At 46.1% G+C, this 12,377-nt stretch overlaps 1 protein-coding gene across 1 annotated transcript; it reads right to left on the bottom strand.

Moving 5' to 3' along the window:
* Positions 1-1,483: 1,483 nt before the first annotated feature.
* Positions 1,484-11,968, bottom strand: ALG1 (ALG1 chitobiosyldiphosphodolichol beta-mannosyltransferase). The gene is made up of 13 exons (XM_059484047.1): positions 11,731-11,968; positions 11,547-11,624; positions 10,247-10,350; positions 9,638-9,786; positions 9,122-9,211; positions 8,379-8,489; positions 6,176-6,291; positions 5,257-5,295; positions 4,642-4,701; positions 3,820-3,930; positions 2,786-2,900; positions 1,999-2,074; positions 1,484-1,697 (listed from the first exon to the last, which is right to left on the bottom strand). Exons 1-13 carry the CDS (start codon positions 11,966-11,968, stop codon positions 1,563-1,565), a joined length of 1,422 nt encoding a protein of 473 aa, XP_059340030.1. The 3' UTR covers positions 1,484-1,562.
* Between the last annotated feature and the right edge of the window lie 409 nt (positions 11,969-12,377).

The following is a 12,377-nucleotide window of genomic DNA, read 5'->3' as shown; positions in this document are numbered from 1 at the left end:
ATCATCATTCATCCCTCCCCTGTTGGGCAGCACTGGTCCTGAAGCACAAACATTAAAGTGATGCTCATTCTTCTCTTTTAGCTTCCTTTTCTCTACTAAAAACTACTTAAAATGAAATGAAAACACTTCAACCTCCTCCTTCTGTAGCAATGGAGAGAAAACTGATGATACCTAACTTGAAACCTGAAGAATCTTCTTATTCTTCAAGCTTAAGGAGACCACGACTGCTGGGATCAAGCAGAACCCCAGGCCAGGTTTTGGCTCCCTGTCCCCAAAAAGAACTCAAAGTTGTTATTTCCAGAGTAAACACAAACTGGCAGCCCACACAGGAGCTCCTTTATCTCCCCTCACACAAAATTCAAGACAAAGGTTCTGTATAGAGCTCGTTTTGGATCTAAAAAGTTCTGTTCTATGAAGAGGAAACCTCTCTAAAGCCTTTGGCATTAGTGTTTAATCAGAAAAGTGCCTAATTTACCTCCATGCGCACAAGAATGGCCAAATCTCTAGACAGGATTTTGACTGAAAACAGGAAAAAACCACTAAAAAACAGGCAAATCAATCTTTAGGAATCATTCTTCAATCCATAAGCTGGAAGTTTTGCCAAATTCCTGCAGTAAAGCAACTTGACCCTATATTTACCTTTTCTCTTTTGACAAAAGCAGATATTCAAGAGTTGCTCAGAGTTTAAAACTGCTGGTTCAGAGCCCAGTCCTCACTCCCAGCCTGAAGCAGGAGCTCTGTGAAAAGCAGTAAACACATTCAAGCCAAGTTACCAATGACTGACATCTGTTTTATCATCAAAAAGTTGATGAAAAAAATCTTGTAAGCATTAGGCTTGCATGTGAACACTGAGCTTAACAAAAAGCTGAAGGCTGTACCTGAGTAAGCACTCACAAAGCAAAGTGCCTTTTGACTAAGTTATACATACTTTGTTAATGTATTTTGGGTTTATTTTTCCCTTTTCTGTTCAAGAAGATAGGAATTTTAGGTCCTTTCCCAAGGTGAATGGGCACATTCATTTCAGAGTACAGGGACAACACTCACTGCAAGCTCTGCTTTGCTCCAAGTGCCCAGTAAAGCTGTCACACACCAGTGCTATGCTTCCACACCCTTGCACACATTATCAAAAGGAAAAACAAGTTGGAAACAAAATGGTTCTGTCCCAATAAATCCACACAGGAATATTCAGTGCTCGGGCAATTACTGGCCATCAAACTGACCAGATTAAATGAAACAATTCCAATGAAAAGCATCTGCCATGTGCCAAAGAAACCATACCCAAATCATCTGCTGAGGTGCTGACTGTACAGGATGTGAAGCTGGTCATAGTTTCTATCTGTGTTCAAGCATCTTCACCAAAAGAAGCAGCACAGGTTCTCACACAACAAACAGCTCAGCACCTCCAGCACCTCCTACTCACCCAGGAAGCTGGAACTGTACAGGAAGAGTGTGAGAGCCAAGAAAAGGAGTTAGAAACTCTAAGTGCAGACAATACAAAATCTTTATTCACTGTTCCCCAATCCCTGCAGCTGCAGGGATGTGTCTGACACCCTCCTGCCCCGTCAGTCCCTGCTGCCCAGCAAGGGAAGGACAGTCTGGTCCCAGCTCTGCTCCCAGCGCAGCTGCCGCGACTCGCGCAGGTTCTCTCGGAAGCGCTGAAGTTTCCCTTCCAGGCTGGGGAAATCCAAGAAAAGCATCTGTAATTTAACAAACAAAACCACAGAAAAATAACTGAGGTTCCATTTCAGGCTCATTCCAGCCTCCCCTCAACTACAGCTGCAGTTCTGGGGTCTGGCCCCATGAAGAGAGACCAAGGACAGAGTTTGAAATGCTTTTTTCAGGTTCACATTCACACAGAAGTGAGGCAGACAATGCTCACCAGGCCAGGCCAGCCTTGTGAGAATGCAAAACAGGTGATGTTAGACCTGAAAAGGCTGCTCACACAGTGGCACCTCTGGGGTTATTTCTGGGAGGAAAGAAATCAGTCAGAGCCTTTACCTTCAGCTGCTTTGCAAGTTCCTGTGAGTCCCTGAATATCAGCCCATTCTCATTGTGCTTCACCAGCTCATGTAAACTGTGAAAAAAGACACAAAAAAAGGAGAACTGAGGCAAAAAGCAGTGAGTGGGACATTTGCAGTGTTGCACAGTGACATCCAAAGGGACCAGACCAGGGTGTCTGTATCATTATGGCCCCACAGCTGACATCAGGAGTTACACAGGCAGTGTTAAACAGTTAAACACTTCTTCTCCTTTCTATGTCAGACCAAATCTACCACAACTGTACCCAAGGGCCCTCATTCTGTCTTTGTGCCACTCATCTGCACATCCATTAAAAACCAGGGCAATTATCACTTTAAAACTAATTCTTGTTCCACAAGGAAAATCTGTCCATGATCCATCATGAAATCTTCACAGGAATTTATCTTCTTTATAAAGCTGCTGTTTTCCCAAAGGACCATTAATTCCAAGAATGCCCATGCACACACTCAGCCTTTCACTGAACAGGTGTGTCTATGCAGAAAAAAGATTGTTTTTAATTAAATATATGGAAACAGTGGAATACAGGGATTTTTTTAAGACAAGTGCTTGCATTAAATGCTCCCAAGTTTTTAGAAACTAGTATTAATTTTTAAACTTAAACCAACCTTGATTTCTATCTTATTTAATTTTTAAAATGGCAGAATACAGGGATCTCATTGAATTCCTGCAGTAGCTGCTGAACTCTGGCTTTGTAAGAATATTGCTTTATGTGATTGCCTTGAGCTGTAGCAGAAGAAGCTCTTACCATTCAAAATGTATTGCACACACAGGTAAACAGCAGCCAAACATATCCACCACCTTCATGGGCAAATCCAAACCACTGGAGGATTTATGGAGACACACCCCCAGGTCTGCTGAGCCTGAAATCCAACACAACACAGTCTGAACTCTCTGAAAGCAGCTCCTCTGTCCTGCAAACCTTCATTTTCCTGCTGCTTTGGATGGTGCAAGTGAAACTTTCAACTACCCAGACACAATTTCAAGCAATCAGGGAAAAAAAATAAAGCACAGTGTGTTCTGGACTCAAAATTAGTTATGTTTTAGAAAAATGGTGAGTGCATGTTAAATTAAAGAGGATTTTGAAGTTTTATGTATCTTAAAACAGCCTTTCTGCTTCTTAATCTGTTAAAAATGGGCAAGAAAAGGAAAATCCCATCCCAACCCCATCAGTAAACATTGTGACCTCACTAGTGACCTCTCCCAGCTGAAGGCAGCTCAAACAGAGGAACTGTAGTGTGATTTTACAGGCATTTTGTTTATTATTTAAAAAGGACCAAATAAACAGGGTTTTACAGCCACATAGACTGTCAGGCTCTAACCCTGCAGAATGAAGATCACATTGAATTTGTATTTTATAACTCTATTACTCCCCCTTTGTGCTGTTGCAATGAAGATGCTGAAGGAATAACATTCCAATGACATGTTAATTTAGAATTTCAGCTACTTTTGGCTGCTCAGCCAACAACATTTAATTTCATTTACTGGCCTGACCCTGAAGGTAAAGTAGAACAGGCACAGGAACCTGTATTTCAGCACAGCTGGAAGAAACCAAGAGTGCCCAGGACAGGCTGAAACAGCACAGCTACTTCTTGGGAAAGCAGGGAAAAGCCAGCCAGAGGAATTTCCAACAATTCTTTGCTGTAATGAGTCAAATCCATGAATATCCTGTCACTAACAGCAACATTCCTGACTATGTTCTCCCAGTCTGCATCAGCCCCTGCAACTGTGCTGAGCTGTTTCCCACACATCCTCAATCCATCTCCATCCCCCACTGTTTACCAAGCAGAAGAGGGTAATCCTCAGCCTCCAGCCATGGGGTACAGATCTGGATGTGTTTAAAGTGCAGCTTTTGGATCAGCCCATTGTAGTAATCTTTTAGAGGTCCTTTACCTGTGTAAAACAGAAAAAAAAAATGTTTTATCAAGATGACTGAAAACAATGTGGCCTGTGAAATGCAAGCTCCTGTTGGATCAGGAGCACAAATAGGATACAACACTTGTGGTACCCCAAAAAGACATGAAAAATCTTAAGTTTCCTTGAAAGGAATGTGCACACGGACTTCTCTTATTCAGTATTTCAGTGAGTTTCCCATCAATGAAGAATTATGGAGTTTTTAAGGTTGGAAAATCCCTCTCAGACCAAGCCCAGCTGTTCCCCAGCACTGCCAGGGCCAACACTGACCCTGAATGTCACACCCCCATGGCTTTCAATTCCCCCAGAGATGGTGAATCCATCCACCACTGCCCTGGCAGCTGTGCCAGTGCCTGACACCCTTCCCATGCAGGAATTCTGCCAATACCCAGCCTAAGCCTCCCCTGGCACAGCTTAGGCTGCTCCCCCTGACATTGCTTTTGCAGCATCATCTCAACATTGGCCTTAGAGTGTTTTTCATGCAGAGCTGGAGCAGACAGGGAGGCTCCTTAAGATGTGCCATAATTGGTGGATGGTGCAATAACTCAGCTGGAAATCACTGTCCTGATAACCAGCACAAAGGCAACAGTCCCTCCTCTCTGCCACCAGCAACAGAAGAGTCAGCACAGAACAAAAGTGACAACTGAACCTTCTGCTGGCACTGAAGAATTGTAACACAAACATCCTCACCTGTTATCACACACACCAAAGCTGGAAGTGCAGCTCCTTCCTCAATAAACCTCTCATAATCTGGAGAAGATAAAAACTGGTCAGAGCTGACAGGGTGCTTGGCTGAAGAGTGGTGACAGTGCATTAATTATTGAGCTTCTCACCACAAGCAATTTCCTTACAAGCATGTATGAGTAACACAGCAGTAAATCCAGCAATGTTAACATTTACATTTCCTCCAGAAATAAATCAGGCTGTTTGTGCATGAAGCATTTCTTCAACTGCTCCCCAGTCAGTTGCTTCAATAGATCAATTTGGAACTGCAGCTGCAAAGTCTACAAGACAAGACAAAGTATTCCCTCCCTTCCCATTAGCAGATACCTGTGGAGACCAGATGTAATAGCTCAGAAAATAAAACTGCAGTTTAGGAGCCAGTTAGAGATTTAACTCCCCCTGACAACTCCTCTAATTGAATTCAGATGTTGCACTGCTCTATTTCAATTACTAATCTGAAATTAGTGCTAATTAATCAAATACAACTGCATTGTCACCTGAATATGGAAGCATTTAGCAAAACCCTTCTTAAGTGGCCAGAAGACCTCTTTGAAAGAGTGAGACCAATTCCTTCATACCAACCTTCTAAAGCTCTTAAAAGGACTGAGAAGTCTTCATCCTCTGAAAGAGAAGGTTTTATTAGTAACATTCATATTTCTACCATTTAAAATTTTTTACTTGAAATAACAATTGAGATTTTTCTCACCTTCACCTACACAATTTAAACACATACCATGTACTCAAAGTTAAGTACATAGTTTGTACCTAAAGGTTACTATATACTAAAATGTTCTATTAAAAATCCCCTAGTTTATTTTCATAAATAGAAGTCCATAACCATACACAGTGTTTATTTATCTCCCTTGTGGGCAACATGACAGATAAACCAGCTACAAATACTTTATATCTTTGAAGCCATTAAAATTTTCTAGTTTCTGAAACTGAGAATTAAGTGTAAAAACTGCCCTGATAATTCAAAGATAAAGACAATCCTACCCATGATCACTGGCAATGGATTTGTTTCTAATCTTTGTTCCTTTCCCCATACAGAGGGAAAAATGTACATAATTGTGTAATAAACATCATCAGAAATCATGGAATCACAAATTGGAGTGGGTTGGACAGGACCTTAAAGCTCAGTTCATCCCAGCCCCCTGCCATGGGCAGAGGCACCCTCAGGGTGCAGGGTGCTCAGTAAGGAGTAAATATTTGAGTTTTTTCATCTGTTTTACACCACCATGCAAGCTGTATGTCTAGAATGAAAGCTAAAAAACAAACAAATAGGAAGCCTCTTTTAATTATTCTTAAAGTTGAGCTCTATAATTAAAATCCAACTTCAAAAGAAACATTCATTTGTAGTATTATTTAAGTTACACAATACTTCATTGCATCATACACACCTTGTCTTCAAATTCTCCCAGGAAAACAAAGGACAAGCAAAACTTCAAGTGTGAGAAAGCACAACCCCCCTATTTAACATGGAAAACAAGCGATTCCCGACCTGTCCAGCTGGTGCTGCTGATGAGAAGGGCGGGCCGGCCCCTGGCCCTGAGCACGCCGCCACTGCTGCCGTCCCTCCGGGTGAAGGCCGATGTGTCAGCGCCGGGACTCACCGCTCTGTACTATGGAAACACAACTTGCTGAGCCTGAGCTGCACACAGCCAGAACAGCAGGGAGCACTCTGCTCATCTGGCACCCATTCCCACACATTGGGCTTCAGATTCAAGCTCAACTTGTCTAGGAACAGAATCATTGCAACAGAAATACCAGGACAGGGCAGGCCATTTTTCCCTCTTTCCTGCTGCTACAGGCACAATTCCACTTTCCAGCCAAATGTTTTCCTTCACAAGCTGAGCAGAGTCAGGTTCCCTTTCCACAGTCTGTCTCACACCACAGCATGGAGGCCAACAGCACATTTACTTAACTAAACTCAGAACTTATGCAGTTTGGTTTTTTAAGATTTTCTAAGCTTTTTGATGTTTACATTCTTGTAACGAACTTTCTCACACACTTTCTGTAAATAACTTTTTGGTTTGCATTCTTTTATAGAGGAAGAGAAATTTGATGGACTGTTGGTATGTCCAGTGTCATTGGAGAGGTGGCACTGTCACCCTCCAATCCACTGTCACTTTTAGAAATCTATAAATGTTGGAGTCAGAAAATAAACTTCCCTTTTTTCACCTTGAGAACAGTGCTATGTTCTTGTGTTGTTTCATGTCCTATAGTGACAAACCTACACATTCTGAGCAAGGCATTTCCAAAAAATCCCCACCATGCACTGTGGATTTCACTGCTTTTTCAGGCCTTAGTTTGGTGAAGTCAAACATCTGGTACATCTGCTGTAGGTGACATCCTGCACTGCCAGAGGGGCGTGTTTAACTCTTGGACCAAGATCCTGAAAGCTGTGCACAGTAATTAAGGAAGGGATGCTATTAAGGAAGCATCCAAGCAGTGGGGTCAGTGGGAGGCAGAGCTCCACCCCAGACACTTGGCACAGAGAGCCTCAGTGCTGGTGCCAGCTGCCTTAAAAACAAAACACTTCTACTGCCTGTGTCACCACAGCTCAGTCCTCTCACTGCCTGTGTCACCACAGCTCAGTCATCTCATTTCTTCTGGCCTCTCTAGTGACAACTAAGGTGTAGGAGAGACATTCTGTGCTGTTCTTGTGAGGCAGCAAAGGCCTCCTGAAGAGAAAGGAAAGCCCCACATCTCTCCTGAGGAAGACACCAAGGTTGTCACCATGGAGATGTGATGAAGGAGTGAAAGTTAAGAGATACAGACTCTAGCTGGCTCACAGAATGACATGGCTCCTTGGTCACCCACTGAAAACTTTGTTTCTTTCCTGTAACCACTGGGCAGTGAATGTGTATGTTAAGTGAATGTAAATATCTTGAAAAAGTATAAAAGCAACATGTTGCTGTAATAAATCTCTCTTGCACCCTTCTGATGGAGCTGTGGTGCTTTGTGCTGTGTTGTGCTCTATGATGACACTAAGGCCCCTCAGTGCCCCCTGTGCCTGCTGGGGTCAGAATGCCCCACACAGGATTTTGGTAACTGCAGTGCCACAGCTCCATGTGCCCTGGGCAAGGATGCAGTGTTGGGGAAGATGAAACAGGAAAGCCTTACAAATATCATTGCCTGGCAAAAGATTTTGAGAATGTAGAAACTATAAGTGGGATTGAAATGAAAGCAAGCTTTGAGATACCTCAGTTACTGAACAAATGGAAAACAATGGTGTGGCTGGCTGAAGGTAATCCCCTTTTGATGGAACAACACCCTCTGCTTGCAGGCAGGCCCAAGGGTCAGAGCAGACCCTGCCAGGTTGGCAGAAGGGGTTGAAAGATGAGTTTATAGGGTTTAAAATGTAATACTATGGAAATGTAATGATTCTTATAGGCTGTATGGAAATGCTATAGGATTTGTATCTTGTACTACCTTGGTTAGTGAGAATCAGAATATTCAACACAGAAGAAGATTTATTGTATTGTAATGGGAACCTCGCTGTCTTACCCTTTTTACTCTCTACCCTCTCTTCTCTCAGGCTGCTCTGAGCTGTGTTTGGCAGCTCCCAGCAGGGCCCTGCCCCCAGGCCCTTTGCAATAAACCCCAAGTTCCTGACCTGGCTGCAGAGATCTCTGTCTCCATCCTGACCATCCTGCCCCCCAACACTCCTACAATGCAGGGGCAGCTGCCCTTGCCCATACCGTGCTCTGAAGGGCTCATAGTCCTTGGCAAGTTTCATAAACAAGTTGTGTTGGAGGTCTAATGGTGTTTCTTTAAAATAAGATGCTGGTCTGTCATACAATGTTACAGCCCTGGGAGGAAAGAAGAGTGCAGCTTAAATAAGATACAGATGTAACAACATGCACGTGGTACAGTGGCAGGCTGCCACAATGTAATCAGAAAAAATTAACTAGAAAACTAAAGAAATAACTATACAGCAAAGCAATTTTTTGACTCTTACAACTTCCTGTATTCCTGAAGTTTACTGGAACACACCAAGATGGGCACAAGTAACACAGAGCCTCTTTCTTGTGTGCTTATTCTAGGGGTGAAATGCACCACACTATGTGTGCTAATTTTCAAACTTACTCCATAACTGCCCCTGATCTTGAAGCCCTCAAGATAAGCTGGCAGGCCAGAGTAATTGCTCAAATCCCAGTGACACCTGTCCCTCTCTGGCTCCACAGGCAGCCTGCAGCAAACTGCCATGGCTCCTGGAGTGCCACCTCAGTCACTGGGGTGTGTTAGTTCAGAAGGATGATGAAGATTCCTGAATGCCCACACCACACTGGCCCATCACAAAACTGAGCTGATGTGTTTCAGTGGTGATGGGTGAGCTCAGGAGAGCTGCTTTTGTCAGATCCCTCTGAATCCTGAATCCTCAGGGATCTGTTCTTTCATTTACTTAGTACATACACACAATAAATTGAGGCACATGACTTACTTGATCTTGAAATTCACCCAGAGATCTTTCCTCATGGCATCAGTAACACACAGGTTATAGTCAGACAAGCGCCCAAAAAGCTTTTCATACCTGACAAAAATGAAATATCAGTCAGAAACCACAACTGCAGCAACTGCTCCCAGTGCCCATGCTTGATGAAAGCCAAACAAAACCCAAAGAAACCCAACTGCCCTCAGAACTGAAATTTGATCGCTTTAACTACACAAAACCAATTCTATTCAGCAAGGAGCTGCTCAAAGAAGAGCTGGAGTGTAAAGCAGCATTAGAGAATAAAAAATTCAGGACATATAAAGAGATTCCAATAACAAGATCAACATTTGCATAGGTAGGTAAAAGCAACCCCCTCCCACATGTTCAACAAAGAAGCTGCAGAACAGAAACCACACAGCAAAGCCCAGAAACCCCTCCCTGTGCCAGTTACACCCTCCCCACTGGCCTCCATTGTGAATTCACCAAGGCACATCATTTACAGGGAGCAGAAATGAGTGCACAAACCATTTTGCAAGCAGGACCAGTGGGTGGCTCCTCCCGTGACTCAGGCTCATGATGCTGTACCCATAGTTGTGCCAATCAATGATGAGTCTGCTCCCCCACCACAGCCCTGCCACCCAGGCAACAGCTATACTGGGTAAGCCTGGGGGATTCTGCTCAAAAACAAAACCAAAATAGCATCAGCTGTGACCAAGTGACAAACACAAAGCAAATACCAGAAGCAAAAATCAAATTGAAGTTGCATCACCTTAAAAGAGCTTCATCAACAGAGACTGTTTGTGTTCACTTATGAACACTGGCAGGTACTTCAAATTTAACCCTGGATCAAGATGAAAATTCCCCTCCAAAAAACACACCAACATTTCCAGTAAGATTTATGCTTTACTGCCACCCATGGCAATGAAGTTTGAAAGCACAAGAACTAATAGGAAGAGAAGACTTGACTTGTTAACAGACCAATCCAAGTTTAGAGCCAAAAAATACCTGCATACAGGTTTACACCACTGAAGAGGCCAGCTCAGCTCTGAAATAATTACAACAATGTCTGAGATGGCCAAAACCACCCTGTGAAGCATTTATTTGTACTGAAATCAGTCCCAACATAAAACATACCTGAAGGAGAACGTAGGATGGCTGCTCTATCCTCAGCAATGTGTACAGTAACTGCACTGACTGCACAAGCACCTTCAGGACATACTGCAAAAGCTTTGGCCCCACTGCAGAGTGACAGAAAAACAGGTAAGAGTATTACAGCTCTCCCCACAGAAATGTGAATGTCAGAACCAGCCAGCTCTGCAGAGACAGGGCAGAATAACATGAAAATGGAAACACTTTACCAATGACCTGGGTACACCAGGGGCACCCTGAGCAAATTTGCACCAAGCTGGGTGAGAGTGTCAATGTGCTGGAGGGTGGGAAGGCTCTGCAGAGGAATCTGGACAGGCTGGATCACTCCAAGGCAGACACTGAGGGGCTGGAGCGTGTCCAGGGGAGGAAACAAAGCTGGGGAAGGGGCTGGAGCACCAGGAGGGGCTGAGGGAGCTGGGAAGGGGCTCAGCCTGGAGAAAAGGAGGCTCAGGGGGGACCTTGTGGCTCTGCACAGCTCCTGACAGGAGGGGACAGCCGGGGGGGGTTGGGCTGTGCTCCCAGGGAATAGGGACAGGACAAGGGGGAACGGCCCCAAGCTGTGCCAGGGGAGGTTTAGGTTGGATATTGGAAACATTTTTTCATGGAAAGGGTGGTCAGGCATGGGCACAGCTGTGCAGGGCAGTGGTGGGGTGCCCATCCTTGGAGGGGCTTAAAGATGTGGATGTGGCACTTGGGGACATGGGTCACTGGTGGCCTTGGCAGTGTTGGGGGAATGGTTGAACTCAATGGTCTTAGAGGGCTTTTCCAACCTTTGTGGTTTTATTCTATGATCACTGTAAAGCCATGTAAACATCTTGTGATCCCTACAAATTCTCATTCTGTATTTTGTACAGAAAGAAATCCTACACTCATTGAATGGTTTGGGTTGGAAAGGACCTTAAACCTCATCTCATTCCACCCCCTGCCATGGCAGGGACACCTCCCACTGTCCCAGGCTGCTCCCAGCCCTGCCCAGCCTGGCCTTGGGCACTGCCAGGGATGTAGGGGCAGCCACAGCTGCTCTGGGCAACAGGGCTAAACGCAAGATGGGGGAGAAAGAGGCAGAATGAAAATCATGTCCACATTTCACTGTGAAATGCACCAATTTCACACGTGAACAGCACCAATGCACCAGCAGTGCTTATCTCCAGGGCTCCTGTTTAAAGAGAAAGGCAGAGCGGGGTGGGAGCCGGGCGTGCGGCGGGGCTGGGCCCGCACACGCTGCGGGCTCTTCACGCTGCCCCGTTCCCCCGCAGCCTCGGCTCCCGGCCCGGCCCTCACGCACCTCGCAGCCCGCTCAGCTCCGCCACGGGCACCAGCCGGATGTTCTCGGAGTGCAGCACGTCCCGGTGCGGCCGGCTCTCTGCGGGAGGAGAGCCCGGTCAGCGGCCGGCTCTCTGCGGGGGCAGAGCCCGGTCAGCGGCGCGGCCGCCCCGCCCGGCCCCGCGGCCCCGCCGCCCCTCACTCACGGAGGTAGCCCAGCAGCGCGACCTCCCGCCCGTGGCGGGCCAGCGCCAAGGCGTGGTACTGCATCCGCGGGCTGCGGCCCAGGTCCCCCAGCACGGCCACGCACACCCGGCCCGCGCCGCCCGCCCGCCGCCGCCGCCGCCGCCACAGCAGCAGGAGCAGCAGAGCCGCCACCACCGCCCACAGCGGCGGCCACAGCCCCGGCCACAGGCCCTGCCACGGCCACGGCGCTGCGGCCATCTTGGAGCGCCGAGGGCGGTAAGGGCGCGCCGCGAGCGCCCCCTGGCGGGGCGGAGGGGCAGCTCTGAGGGGACCCGGCCGGACCGCGGTACCGGCAATTACCGAGAGAACGGTTCATTATTAAATTAATCACAGCATAGACGGGGCTTAACTAATTACAGCGGCACTGGACTCTCGTCCGCAGTGTGGGGTTTCCTCGGACATTTTAGAGCATCTCAAATGTCGTAATCTCTAGCTTGTCAGAGTGACCCCGAGAAGAGTTAGAAAGTCTCTTTTCCCAGCCCGGTGCTTTAAGAGTCAGAGCTCTTAATTTCTCGGTCTCAAGGTTGTTTATTGTCCTTTATCTATAAAATTTTTTCTCCTGTCCTGCTGAGGTCCGTCCAGCAGGACAGTTCCAGGCACTCTGTCT

The sequence above is a fragment of the Ammospiza nelsoni genome, chromosome 17, assembly GCF_027579445.1.
Source record: "Ammospiza nelsoni isolate bAmmNel1 chromosome 17, bAmmNel1.pri, whole genome shotgun sequence".
Lineage (NCBI taxonomy): Eukaryota > Metazoa > Chordata > Aves > Passeriformes > Passerellidae > Ammospiza > Ammospiza nelsoni.
This window is presented reverse-complemented; position numbering and strand designations above follow the sequence as displayed.